The following is a 12,791-nucleotide window of genomic DNA, read 5'->3' as shown; positions in this document are numbered from 1 at the left end:
TTATGTAAATTGTGTGCCTAAAGAGTTCACTTTCATAACATAGAAGTCTGAAGTAAAGTTATGACACTTTGTTCTTCTGAGATTATATAAACACATCAGGATTTCAAATAAAAAGTCAGATTATTAACGAGGACCAAGTAATACTAGTGTAGTGAACATGGCTGATCAGGTCCCAAAAAGATGGGCAATTATATAATTCAGTACTTCATTCCTCAGATTGTGCATGACCAACAGAAACAAATCTTTGGCAAAGGGCATCATTCCATATTTACCAGGTAAGTGATGTCTGGTGTAACTTGTATGCAAAAGACACTAACAGTCCCATTTTGTCACCATCAATACTATCTTTTCAAACAATGGGGGACAACAACAAATTTTATGTAAATGCTTCTGCCGCTATCATGTTGTCCTGCTGTCTTTATGAGCTCTGCATAACCGCTTCTCTACCACTGATTGGCAGTTTTCTGCCAATGCACAGCGTACACAGAAAGCTGCCAATCAATAGTGTGGATGGGGTTATACAGAACTCAGTTTAGGATAACAGGTAGATCTCCAGCAGATAAACCAATGATTTTATCAAAACTGCAGCAAGCAGCCCAGTAAGTGATACCTCTGGAATCAGGGTCTTTGCCTCTACATCAATCTGCTCTCAGATGGGGTTGCAAAGACCTGGTAACAGGCCCTTCTAAAAATAATAGCTAAATAATTAGTAGAAATGAACAATTGTGTCCTGCACATATACTCCTTATGGTAAAGGGGTTGGGTCCCAAAATGTGCATCCACCCACATCTCAAAGAACAAATAAACTGCTAATAGGAGTACACTATATGAGAAAAATCAAGAATGGAAAGTGCTAGTGCAAAACTGACAGTAAAAGAAGATCAATGTTAGCTGATAGATGTAAAATATAAACATATAATAAGCCGAAGATCTAAAAACATGCAAAGCAGAAAGCACAAAGAATGAGTCCAGGTATACTTAATTAAGGCAAGGGTAAGATACCCCAAAATGACACTATGAAGTTGCAGTAAGACCTAATAAACAGTGATTTTCATGACCATCTTTGCCATCACTATAGTAGTAGCAATTCACCCATCACTCATACTATGTACTTCAGTATATGTAAGTAGATTAGTGTACAGGAAATCCAAACACATTAGTGCAATGGATTAATGCACATGAACTATTTAACTACATCCATATTACTGATAGATTGAAAAGATAATCTAATTCTTCTTATATATGGGAACAATTTCTTGGAGATACACATGAAGAAGCACATCTGTTTCCAGAACAAATAGAAAGCACCAGAACTTCCTGTGTCTGGTCAGATGTCTAATTGTTACACAAAACATGCCCTCTCACAGATTAGTGGAGCTCATAAGGAAACTGTATTTGTTGATATTTGGTGGGTATTTCCAAAATACAGTATAGAGTGCCTGACAGTAAACATTTAAAGGGTACCTGTCAGGGGTTTCATGCTGCCCTTACCGCAAGCAGCATGAATTGCCAGCCGGAGGCGATGCCAGACTAGCCTGGTCCTGGAAAGAGACCACGGCCAGATCATGAAAGTATATTTTCTCTGGACACTGGAGCCTGTCAATTTGATCAACTAGAAGTACTGTAAATATGAGCAGCACAACTATAGTAGGTAAAATATTTACCAGGCTTTGAATGAGGAGGACTTTCAGGCTTTTGTGTTGTGGGCTGATAAGGTCTTTGTGCTGTGTTAGGTACTGAAAGATATAATCAATTTATTTTGTAGTGGTAGCTATTTAATACAAGAAATCTATTATTTACTAGTCATTTTAAAGGGCCTGTCCAGTCTTAACCTACAAGTCACTCTATGTGATTGCAGACTTGTGGATTATCCCATTGTGTGCACTGTGCGCTGTGAGAATTCTCCAGTGTCGGTGCCTCAAACAGCGGTCATGTGACCACAAGTATGTGATTTGCGTACTCCCGCCACATTCCGACTAGATTATTTTCAGCCTCACTCAATACATTTGCTTTGATAGAGGCTGTGCCCATCTAGTCAGAATGTGGGTGGGAATATGCATATTGCATATTTGCAATCACATGACGTTCCTGGCGCTGATAATGGAGAATCATCACAGCACATGATGTGAGGATTCCCAGGTCTGAAGTCACTGCAGACTTTTAGCATAAGACAGGTCAACCACTTTAAGAGGAAAAGTAAATTTACAGGGACTAACCAGCGACACTAAATAACCAGTAAACGTTTACTATTCAGTGGTTGTTTAATGGGAATCTGTCTGCAGGTTTTTGCTATGCAATCTGGCAACAGCATGAGTTAGGGGTTAAAACACTGAAATCAATGATGTGTCACATGTGCCCTGTGTGCTGTTTACTTAGACTGAAGCTTTAATCACCTTGTGATTAACATTCCTTTGACTAGCTGGCAGTGTGCTTGCAAGTCCAACTCCGCCCCCTTCTGTGATTAGCAGCTCACTGTCTATAGACTATGTGCTCTGAGAGCCTGGTGCGTGCGGTGTTAGCTTTCTCAGCTCTGCTGCATTGCTAAATCTAAAAAACTCTGATTGTGTGAGTACAGCTACACCCAGGAAACTAGGTAGTACATAATTGGATATAGGGTCTCCTTGACTACATCATGCTGCTCTCAGGTGAGGTAGTAAAAGCCAGCTGACATATCCCTTTAATTGCCTTTTTGCACAGGCATGCCAAAGTAAACGATGCACACTGAATTATCTGTAGAAAAGTATTCAGTGTACAGACAAACTGACACTGTTCTTTGAAGTCCGAGTCCTGTTTACACAGGACATTGTACCACCGAGAACAATGAGCTGACAGACATGACGGCCAAAGGCTTTTTTTTATGGAAGAACAATGCAATCAGCAGCATGAAATGGAAAAGCCTTATCAACATCTCCCCTGACATTCAGTCGGCTGGTGACTCCACACCCATTAGACTGTTGAAATAGATGAATCTGGCCAACATTAGTCTAATATGTCTGGGGCCTTGGGAAACACTCTTTGTGGGCATCTCTCTGCTCTGGCTCATGACACAACCCTATATTGTCCGCCACTATAATAATGTTGGGCAGTTACAATTGACTTTTAGCTTGTCATAGCCAGACAGATGTAAGTAGAAAGGTTTAGAATCATGTCACAAACATATTTACATATAAATAAATGTTTCTTCTTTCAAACTCTGCTTATAGAGGTTGCTGTAAGGTATCAGATACAAAGTTACCTTTATTAAGAGGATTTGCAATCTTGCTGTGCTTAGAACAAAAATCTCATCAAGACACTTATTTTACAATATTTATCCCTTGAATGCTTTCACAGCACAATAGGTGTAGTTTATGACAACATATGACAATAAAGCCATTCTTCAGGTGGTCACTGTAGAATCTGAGTCAATAAAATTAAATGCACTTTGCCCAAAGGTACATCTGGCTACATCAAAGATGTGAAGACTAATACAATTTATAGATACTGTCTGTGGTGACTTTGGAGTTGTGATGAAGAGCAAAACAAATGTTTAATGTAGAAAAAATTGAATATGGCACCAGCATGTACATTTGTAGCTAATTTAAAGTTTTCAACAACCACCAAAGCAACAATCTAGAACTCTGGAGACTTTGCAACATTAGTAATAATCTTTGTAAGGTTGCTCATTTAACATCTAAGTAAAAACATTCAGATGCTTAGTTCATTAAACTTCTCAAAAACACATCAAAGATAATTGTACCTCGACTCTCCAATAATTAAGTAACAAAAGTCCTCAGCCAATCAATCACCTCTGCAGTATCATGCTGTCGATACAGAAATCACAGTAATTGGCTGCTGCAATCACATGGATACATGCAATCACAGCACCCAAGTAGAACAGAAACCAGTTGGGACTACTGGTGTCTTAGCACTGGAGTGTGAGGGATTGAGCTGGTGACTATTTTTCTTTTCATAGTGTTCCTGCTGAATATTCATTGTTATATTTCTATGATACACACTTTATGTAAAATTTATACTTGAAAGAAGAATAAATAATAGGTGAAACAATGAAATAATTTGGAAATTACCAGGTTTAGAATGTAACATTTTATTTGACTGAGGAGTTTTAGGAATGGGAGGTGGGGTGGTTTGTATCTCAGTTTTTTCTGGAATGTAAGTAAAAGAACAAATGTTACAGATTCATCATGGAATACAGTACAAGGGAAAAAAAATCCATTACTAGCAGAAATAAAGAAGTTGTGAAAAAAATAACACACTGGAATAGGCAGGTTTTGTAACGTTATCTCTACAAAAGCATTTTATGCCCTTGGGTGCTGACCTATAGCACTAGGAGCTGCCCTTTAAATAACATAGCAACACATTTACAGGTGGAGCAGAGTTTGTTGAGTTTAAGGTGCTGCAAATAACAAATGGAAGAAGAATCACAAAATCTCACCAATCAGGTCTTACAGTTGGAGTCAAGTACAAAAAAAGTCTGTGAGTATATTCATATTTGCTGCAACAAACTGTACTCTATCTGTGCATCTATCGAAATGAAAGAATTGCAAGAAAAACGCTGAAAAAAACAAGAATGCAGAAGAAATTTCAAAGCATTGTAGGTGCTATTTGCACTGAGTGGACAGATGTAAAAATAAGCATGCCATGCTAAAGTAAATCAGGCAACTTTACCACTTGCAACTGTTGGGTCCGCAAATATTTGAAGACTAATGAGGTAAATTGGCATCGGTTTGATGTGCTCTGATGTTACCACTGTGTAGAATATAACATATCTTATAAATACTGGAAGATTCTGGATATTAAACAAAATTATTTGTTTTTCTCAAATAGAAAAATTAATTTAAATTTACCAGTGGATGTTGTTGGACTTTTTGAAGCACTGTCGAATTTAGGGGTACTAGCTTTTTCTGTTTTATTTGGCTCTGAAACATAAAGATTTATTTTATACAACATTTTCCCATAGAATTCTAGAGGTGCCATGTTATAGATGCATGAACATTTAGCCCTTATGATAACTCTGAATAGTTGCAACTTTTCCTTTTCCAGGAGATGACACTGAAATTCATAAAACATAGACTAAAACATATGTTAAGTCAAAAGTAAAACAAAAAAAACTTTGGAAGACCAATTTCATATGACAATATTTTGGTTAAAAATTGGAGACATTATCTGAAGACCAAAACTAGGACATACTGAGAGAAAATAATGGATAATGGAAATATTTGCAAAATACTTTTCAAAATTAGATCAAATAAACGTGATCTAAGAGACAAGGCAAAACATCTGTTCAAGTAAAGGGAAATATGGAAGCAATCAGTTATTTTAGATATATCTGACTTAAATCACTGACATTTACACCACATCCAAAGCTGTGTTGGTCTAAGAATACAAACATTATTGAGATGGCTTGGATTGTATTGTCCAAAATATTCTTGCGGTGAATAGTTTAGAAACATAAATACTCCCCCATGTAAAAACCATTTCTATTTGCCATTCCAGTTCAAAGTTTATTGTGGTCACTTGGTAAATTGGCATTCGACTTATAGAAAAATGTCTTGCATGAGCCTACACTTTCTATGACCATATTTGATTATATCTACAATGCTTTATATATTTTTTGTATTGTTTTGTTAATTTTTCAGACATAAGGTTAACATTGTTATGTTATGTGTGACACAGCACAATGATCTGCATACTAAACCCAACTGCATGTGGTGATTCTAAGCAACAACAAACTCTAGAGTATCATTTATCAAAATCGTCAGCTAACTGCACTACTAAAATACACTGATTTCTATGAGCATCAAGGGTAATCTCTTTTGAGTGGAATAGTTGAGTCACATTGACGCTAGGAAAGAGACATTTAGAGAGACTCGGAGCTATCAACACATAGAATTGTCTGCACATACAAAATAAAGCAAAAAATTTAAAATAAAAGATAAACCACAAAATATTGATCAAAAATACCACTTTTTGCATAAAGAAAAATAAACAAACTTGTGTTTACCCAGGGGTCTCTTGGTATGCTCAAAAATGTCAACTCCCAAATCGTCAATAGGAAGAATATGAGATGTGCTAGGATCTGCATAGAATAAAACAATATTAGCAACACAAAATTCTCCTACACTGGACTGATTCTAATGGGTTGTTTGCTATGAAACATCCTACTGGCATTAACGAAAAAAATTCTAAAAAGAAAATAGAATTATTACCAACTGGTAAGGATGGACTCTCTGTAGAATGGGCCTTTTTAGGAATAAGCTTTTGGATTTCAGTTGGAACTAGATATAAAAAGGAAGAGCTTGACTTCATTAAGATAAAATGTAAGCCCTATACATAAGACCGAAGAGTTTTGCAATAATGATTCAAAATGAGACATAATGATTTCAGAACATTGCAAAAGCAAGATAACAGGCTGCAAGATCTGCAAAAAAGAAGAGATGCAAGTCTCTTTAAACATGAGTACAGTAGCCTAGAAAAGAACATGCAATGTGGTCTAGATTAATGGAGAAAAATACTACTGCAGATGTTTATTTACCCACGATGGTTGATGTTTCTTCAATTAACTGAATTGGTTGCATATCCTTTAAAACTGAACAGAATAGAAGTATTAGTTAGTTATGTGTTCTGACTTCTATTGGTTATATTTTCTATATTATATTACGCATAAGCTGTAAAGTAATAGCCTTACATATCACTTACTCAGTGCCTCTTGTACTTCATCATCTAATTATACTAACTCCATTACAAACTATGAAACCATACAGACCATACATGTTTTCTGCTTAATACTGTATATGCATAAATTCTCCAAAAAGTGGAATAATAATTTTGAGTTATCACACTAAAAAATAATAAAAGAGTTATAACCTATTTATCAGCAGAAGTGTTAAATTACTGAACTTTTCTAATCATCCATGCCCAAACAACAAAATTATTAAGAGGTCAATTTTAGCTGGAAAATGACTAGTAATAACCTTTTAAATCTGAGTGTACACTTTTCCACTATTACAATGAAATAGCGAGTATGCTGAAAAAAACGTATTCGGGTGTCCAGATTCTTTTTAATTTAGACTTGTCACTGGATGGTGGAGAAGAATGTTCTTGCTACATTACAACTTTAGGGTAGGCTGTTAAATACTATCAAAGCATAGTCTCCTGTAACAACTCTGAACAGAGCAAAAGCGTGATTACAATACCGGCTGTAGGATGTGTCTTTTCTGGTAGTGGTGTTTTATACTGCATTGGAGAGACTCTTGTTTTCTTTGATGCTGCAAAGTAATTGCAGGTAGTCAATACTGTCAAATGTACCCATCATATCAATTGCGCTAATTTATCAAAATACATATTAGGTAATATAAAAACTATTTATAAGCAATGTGCCTCCTTATTGCCCACCGCTTCATGTAGCAAAAACTAATTAATACAATTTATATTGGACAAATTGAGGCTTCAACATATATCCTTCAATTCCTACTCTTGTAAGGTATCATGTTCTTCACATGCGAATGTTGCATCAGGGCATGAGCATCTGAACATGTTCCACAATAATGTAGAGCAGGTTTCTCAGTGTGTGAGATGTAATCATACAGCCTGATCTCTAGGTCTAGCCTTCTGCATTCATTATACTCACTGTCCCCTGGTCAATAGGTGAGTCTCCACTACTGCTCCCGGTATCTGTCGTTACGTCAACAGGAATGGCAGCTAATCAGTGAGCTCAGTGGCTCTGCTATTGTAGCTAGAATGCTTCGCTTTGAGCCTCTGATTGGCTTCCATGTTGTCAATGTGTTGTCAGTATAACAGCCGATGCACTACACTGGTAGCTGGAGAGTCACTGGTGAACCATTGGACAGTGAGTATAAAATGGTTTATTTTTTAGCCCAAACTGCACTTAGGGACAAAGATTTCTAGTATGGTGAAAATCACTTTAAAGAGTTATTATTCCCAGAATTGCATTATTTTTCACAAAGCACCCAGTTTCAGAAAGAATGGGTGGTCATATTCTTAGCTGCTAAAACAATATTTCCAAGCAGAACTTGCTTCTTCTTAGTGCTGCAGACTCCTTACCCGCCTTCTGTGTACTACTGACTTTCCCCACCTCTCTGAGTTTATCAAGCTAATCTAAGTGTAGAATTAATCTTATGCTTCTGTGCACTCTGCACAGTACCCTGTCTGACCAATATTGTCTTCTGTCATCTATATTAGGATAGCAGCAGTGTGCTTTTGCATCATTAACTGGTTCTAGCAAAGCTTAATTGGCCTGCATTACTCCACAATGGCAGTGCAGAGTATATACATGCATATACCAGAATATTATCATGTCATTTGCATTAATGCAGCAACAATTGCAGTTTCACATCATCAGTCTGTCAGTAGCAGGCAACAAACACAGCTCAACTAATCTCTGCTCTCGGCCCCTCTTAACCCAGCCAATCCTACTTGATATCTCTCATTTCTGTGCCATTTTGTATACACCCCATCCGTCATTATATCTCTGCCTTCTGTATCCTGTAAAACAGTCCATCCTACAGTTACCAGAATACACACATCGCTGGTCCTTGGTATGAGCTCTGTGCTGTAATGAAGGAGGTTCTACCCATTTCTTGACATCCTTCTCAGTAGAAGCTTTGGTTTTAGACACGGCACAACTTTGCTGGCAAGATACCAGCTGAGAGACTAACTGCACAGGATCATCCAGGGCCACTGGAACTATTGGATGGTTGCAATGGTAACTGATCGGCAAATAGAGCCTGGATGGGCATCCTTAGAGGGGTGAAGTGTGCAAAACTGGGCAGATTTAAAAATAGATTATATTGGTAAATATAAATAAACATATGTGTACATACTAAGATTACAATGTAATTTTTGTGAATACCCCTTTAAGAAATGTATTTGAAAGAAGTAATTAATTATATAACAGGTGTGCATAGCAAATAAAGATATATTACCTTGCACAATTGTCTTATGTACTAAAGTTGGAAAATTAAATTTGATTGATTCTATAGGTATACACATGGTACATTGATGATTGTTGGCTCACGCTTGATTAATATAGGCTGCCATCTTCTAATATGTAGTACCCAGAGACTTTTCCATTACATTCTATGAAAGCAGTTACAAAATAGATTGAAGGTCATTTATCATTTAAAAGGCACCAGACTACAGACCTGGTAATAGTGCTCTTAAATTTCAAATAATATTATTTGCACAGAATATTAAAGCCCAATTTAAACTGTTATCTTGAGAATCCAATCTAGTCTTGGCTAAACTTTCTGTAAGTTCAATATGAATGTGAGCATCTGGTAGAAGAGAGGGAGGAATTTTGTGCATTTGACAGACCGTACTTTTCAATTTGCAAAATCAGATTTACTATTCAAGATAAGCCAAAATTATTGACAAAATGTATTTAGTGTTTTAGACACTTTTTGAGTTTCACTTGACATGGGGGCATTACGTAAGATTCACCTAATTGCTCTAATATTTTGGTGTAAAGAAAATGGTCTAAAGTAGGCAATTTAAGAGGTGGTATGAAATTAGCCAATGCAGTCTAAAGATACACTGAATTTATTATCCAGCATGTGATACTGGGATAAATCTAGTACATCTAGCCTCATTCTAATCTAAGAATAAGGCAGCTTTACTAAATCTGCTCTATTATTTTTGCATTTATTTTGCATCACTCCACTTTAGAAAAGAACCTGATTGATAAATGTGTTTTATACAAAACTAAATGTCTTGTTAAGAAGACTCATTTGTTCTCACTGTTGGTTAAATTCCAAGGGCATTTAAATATTAGCTCTTCCAAATGGAGTTCCCAAGTCATCTATACATTATATTGTAGGTCCTTGACACTGCAGACAATAACACCTACTGCCGCATGTTACTGGACAGAACAGCAGAAGTTGCCAAAATGATGCCTCCACTTGCTGCCACCACGTACTTTGCAGATATTAGTTAAAGCTACACCGCATGGACTTTTTGCCATGTCCACTCACTTAGTACATTCTGCATATACACTCACTGGCCACTTTATTAGGTACACCTGTCCAACTTCTTGTTAACACTTAATTTCTAATCAGCCAATCACATGGCGGCAACTCAGTGCATTTAGGCATGTAGACATGGTCAAGACAATCTCCTGCAGTTCAAACCGAGCATCAGTATAGGGAAGAAAGGTGATTTGAGTGCCTTTGAACGTGGCATGGTTGTTGGTGCCAGAAGGGCTGGTCTGAGTATTTCAGAAACTGCTGATCTACTGGGATTTTCACGCACAACCATCTCTAGGGTTTACAGAGAATGGTCCGAAAAAGAAAAAAAATCCAGTGAGCGGCAGTTCTGTGGGCGGAAATGCCTTGTTGATGCCAGAGGTCAGAGGAGAATGGGCAGACTGGTTCGAGCTGATAGAAAGGCAACAGTGACTCAAATCGCCACCCGTTACAACCAAGGTAGGCCTAAGAGCATCTCTGAACGCACAGTGCGTCGAACTTTGAGGCAGATGGGCTACAGCAGCAGAAGACCACACCGGGTACCACTCCTTTCAGCTAAGAACAGGAAACTGAGGCTACAATTTGTACAAGCTCATCGAAATTGGACAGTAGAAGATTGGAAAAACGTTGCTTGGTCTGATGAGTCTCGATTTCTGCTGCGACATTCGGATGGTAGGGTCAGAATTTGGCGTAAACAACATGAAAGCATGGATCCATCCTGCCTTGTATGGAGCATCTTTGGGATGTGCAGCCGACAAATCTGCGGCAACTGTGTGATGCCATCATGTCAATATGGACCAAAATCTCTGAGGAATGCTTCCAGCACCTTGTTGAATCTATGCCACGAAGAATTGAGGCAGTTCTGAAGGCAAAAGGGGGTCCAACCCGTTACTAGCATGGTGTACCTAATAAAGTGGCCGGTGAGTGTAGTTCTCTGGTTTATTTTCACTGCTTTATCTCTCAGTTTGATTAGAAAGTAGTGGAAATTTATAACGTAATGCAATTTAAGACAAAAAAGTAATTATGTTATAGTATTTATAACTCTGGTCACCCTCTCACATCTAACAAAAAGCAATGAAGTCAGTGCATGTGATAATAGAAGTAAAAAATGCATAAATTATATGTGTTAAAACAGCCAACTTAAGAGATCAGCAGCAGCTCAGTAAGCAAATGTCTACCCCCTAGCATATTGATGTCTGTACTATTTGTTCTGATATAGATCAGTACAGAATGATTGCATGCATTTTATTAAGAAATTGATTTTACCAGTTGTTGGCTTTGGCTTGGAAGTTGATGAAAACTTCTGAACAACTTTTTTTTCATTGGAAGCTGCAATAAAGACCACCTTGTGTTTCAATCATAACTAGAGTAATATAGTGTAAAGTTCAAATGAACAACTGAATCCTAAAATAATATTAGGAGACTGCTGAAATTTGCTACAAAATGTCACTTGCTGGCAGGTGAGATTTAGGACAAAATGCGAAGATATAAGAAATGCTTAATAGATGTGGTTCTCAATTCTGGGACCTCAACAATATAAGGAACGATGGTCCTTTGATTCCCACCCTACCTGACGAGGCAGTAGCTAGTTGAAGCATTCAGCCAAAGACTTCCATTCACTTCAATGGGAATGCTAAAAACAGCAGAGCACTGCATAACCACTGCTCCATTATTCCAGAGGCCATCTGACCATTCTAAAGAAAGGTGTCAGTTCCCAGAAGTGGGAACTACATTTATGTTTAGATCTTAGACTATTATTATGTCTTTTAGAAAATAAGATGTTTTACAGACTATCAAATATTTTTATTTGTAAAAAGGCACTGACATGCAAACTTGTCTTACATAGCCTTTTCAAATCCAGCAAAAAACAAAAAGGGTCTACTTTATAGTTGAATTATTATTACCTAAAGTAAATGTTTCTGGTTCATACGTGTGTGGCGCTTCGGTTGTGCTTATTTCAGAATTTGGCTGTGTGCTGTCTGAGGTAAAATGAATACCAAGAAGAAATGGAGGCTGTTAGAAGAGGGAAGAATTTTGTCATAGAAACACAAATATTGCTCATTAAAAGAGGTAATGATTTTACCAGCTTCATCACTTGGTGCTTCAGTGCTAGGGAAAGGTTTTGGGTGAAATGATGCAGTTTCATTTGGAACTGGAAGAAAAAGTACAGCAATTCTCACTCAGCTTCCACACAGCTGAACTAAAGATGGGAATAATTTATACGTTAGAGAAATAAAACATAGGTGACTCAGGAACATGAAGGAAATAATCCTGTGGAAGAAACATTGTGTGTGGCACTGTCCTGATCTTCAAGAAAGGTATGTTAAATCTTTAAGCTGACAAAATAAAAATACATCAAAAAATGCAAGAAATCAAAACCAATCATAATTTTCTCATGTTCACCATTTCTGAACTGCATCCAAGTCTTTAAAAAGCTCTTACAGATTATTTGATGCTACTAAACATTATCAGTGGCGCGTATATATTACAAATATGCCTCGAAATAGAGATTGTGCTTTGTTTCCGAAATCTACAGATGCCTAAAACTGTTTTACATTGAAATCAATTACTAGGTTCATGTTAAAATAACCTGCACATACTAGTCTGCTGTCTACTCAACCCATTGACACACATTCCCAGGAAATTCAAGGACTAGACTTTGCCTTCAAAGATTGCAATCTGATCAAACATCTGTGGGATTTTCTACAACAGCTGTCCCCAACCTTCCTTACCTTGAGAGCCACATTCAGGTCTGAGAGAGGGTCGCAAGCCACATCTAGACCCCTCCCTCCAAATAGTGACATCTGGCTC

General features: G+C 37.3%; 1 protein-coding gene across 19 annotated transcripts in view; it reads right to left on the bottom strand.

Annotated features, from left to right (window-relative positions):
- Positions 1-12,791, bottom strand: part of ABI3BP (ABI family member 3 binding protein) — a 674,363-nt gene that overhangs the window by 145,724 nt on the left and 515,848 nt on the right. For 16 of the 19 annotated variants that reach the window (XM_077296740.1, XM_077296741.1, XM_077296745.1 and 13 more), the window contains 11 exons: positions 12,064-12,132; positions 11,885-11,959; positions 11,247-11,309; positions 7,194-7,265; positions 6,533-6,586; positions 6,207-6,275; positions 6,002-6,076; positions 4,845-4,916; positions 4,666-4,746; positions 4,065-4,142; positions 1,665-1,736 (listed from right to left, as the gene is read on the bottom strand). In XM_077296740.1, coding sequence (XP_077152855.1) covers positions 1,665-1,736; positions 4,065-4,142; positions 4,666-4,746; positions 4,845-4,916; positions 6,002-6,076; positions 6,207-6,275; positions 6,533-6,586; positions 7,194-7,265; positions 11,247-11,309; positions 11,885-11,959; positions 12,064-12,132 — 780 coding nt within the window. The remainder of the gene's footprint in view (positions 1-1,664; positions 1,737-4,064; positions 4,143-4,665; positions 4,747-4,844; positions 4,917-6,001; positions 6,077-6,206; positions 6,276-6,532; positions 6,587-7,193; positions 7,266-11,246; positions 11,310-11,884; positions 11,960-12,063; positions 12,133-12,791) is intronic. The other 3 variants (XM_077296742.1, XM_077296749.1, XM_077296753.1) reach the window with 1 other exon arrangement.

The sequence above is a fragment of the Ranitomeya variabilis genome, chromosome 3, assembly GCF_051348905.1.
Source record: "Ranitomeya variabilis isolate aRanVar5 chromosome 3, aRanVar5.hap1, whole genome shotgun sequence".
Lineage (NCBI taxonomy): Eukaryota > Metazoa > Chordata > Amphibia > Anura > Dendrobatidae > Ranitomeya > Ranitomeya variabilis.
Note: the sequence above shows the minus strand (reverse complement) of the source record. Positions and strands in the feature narration are given on the sequence as shown.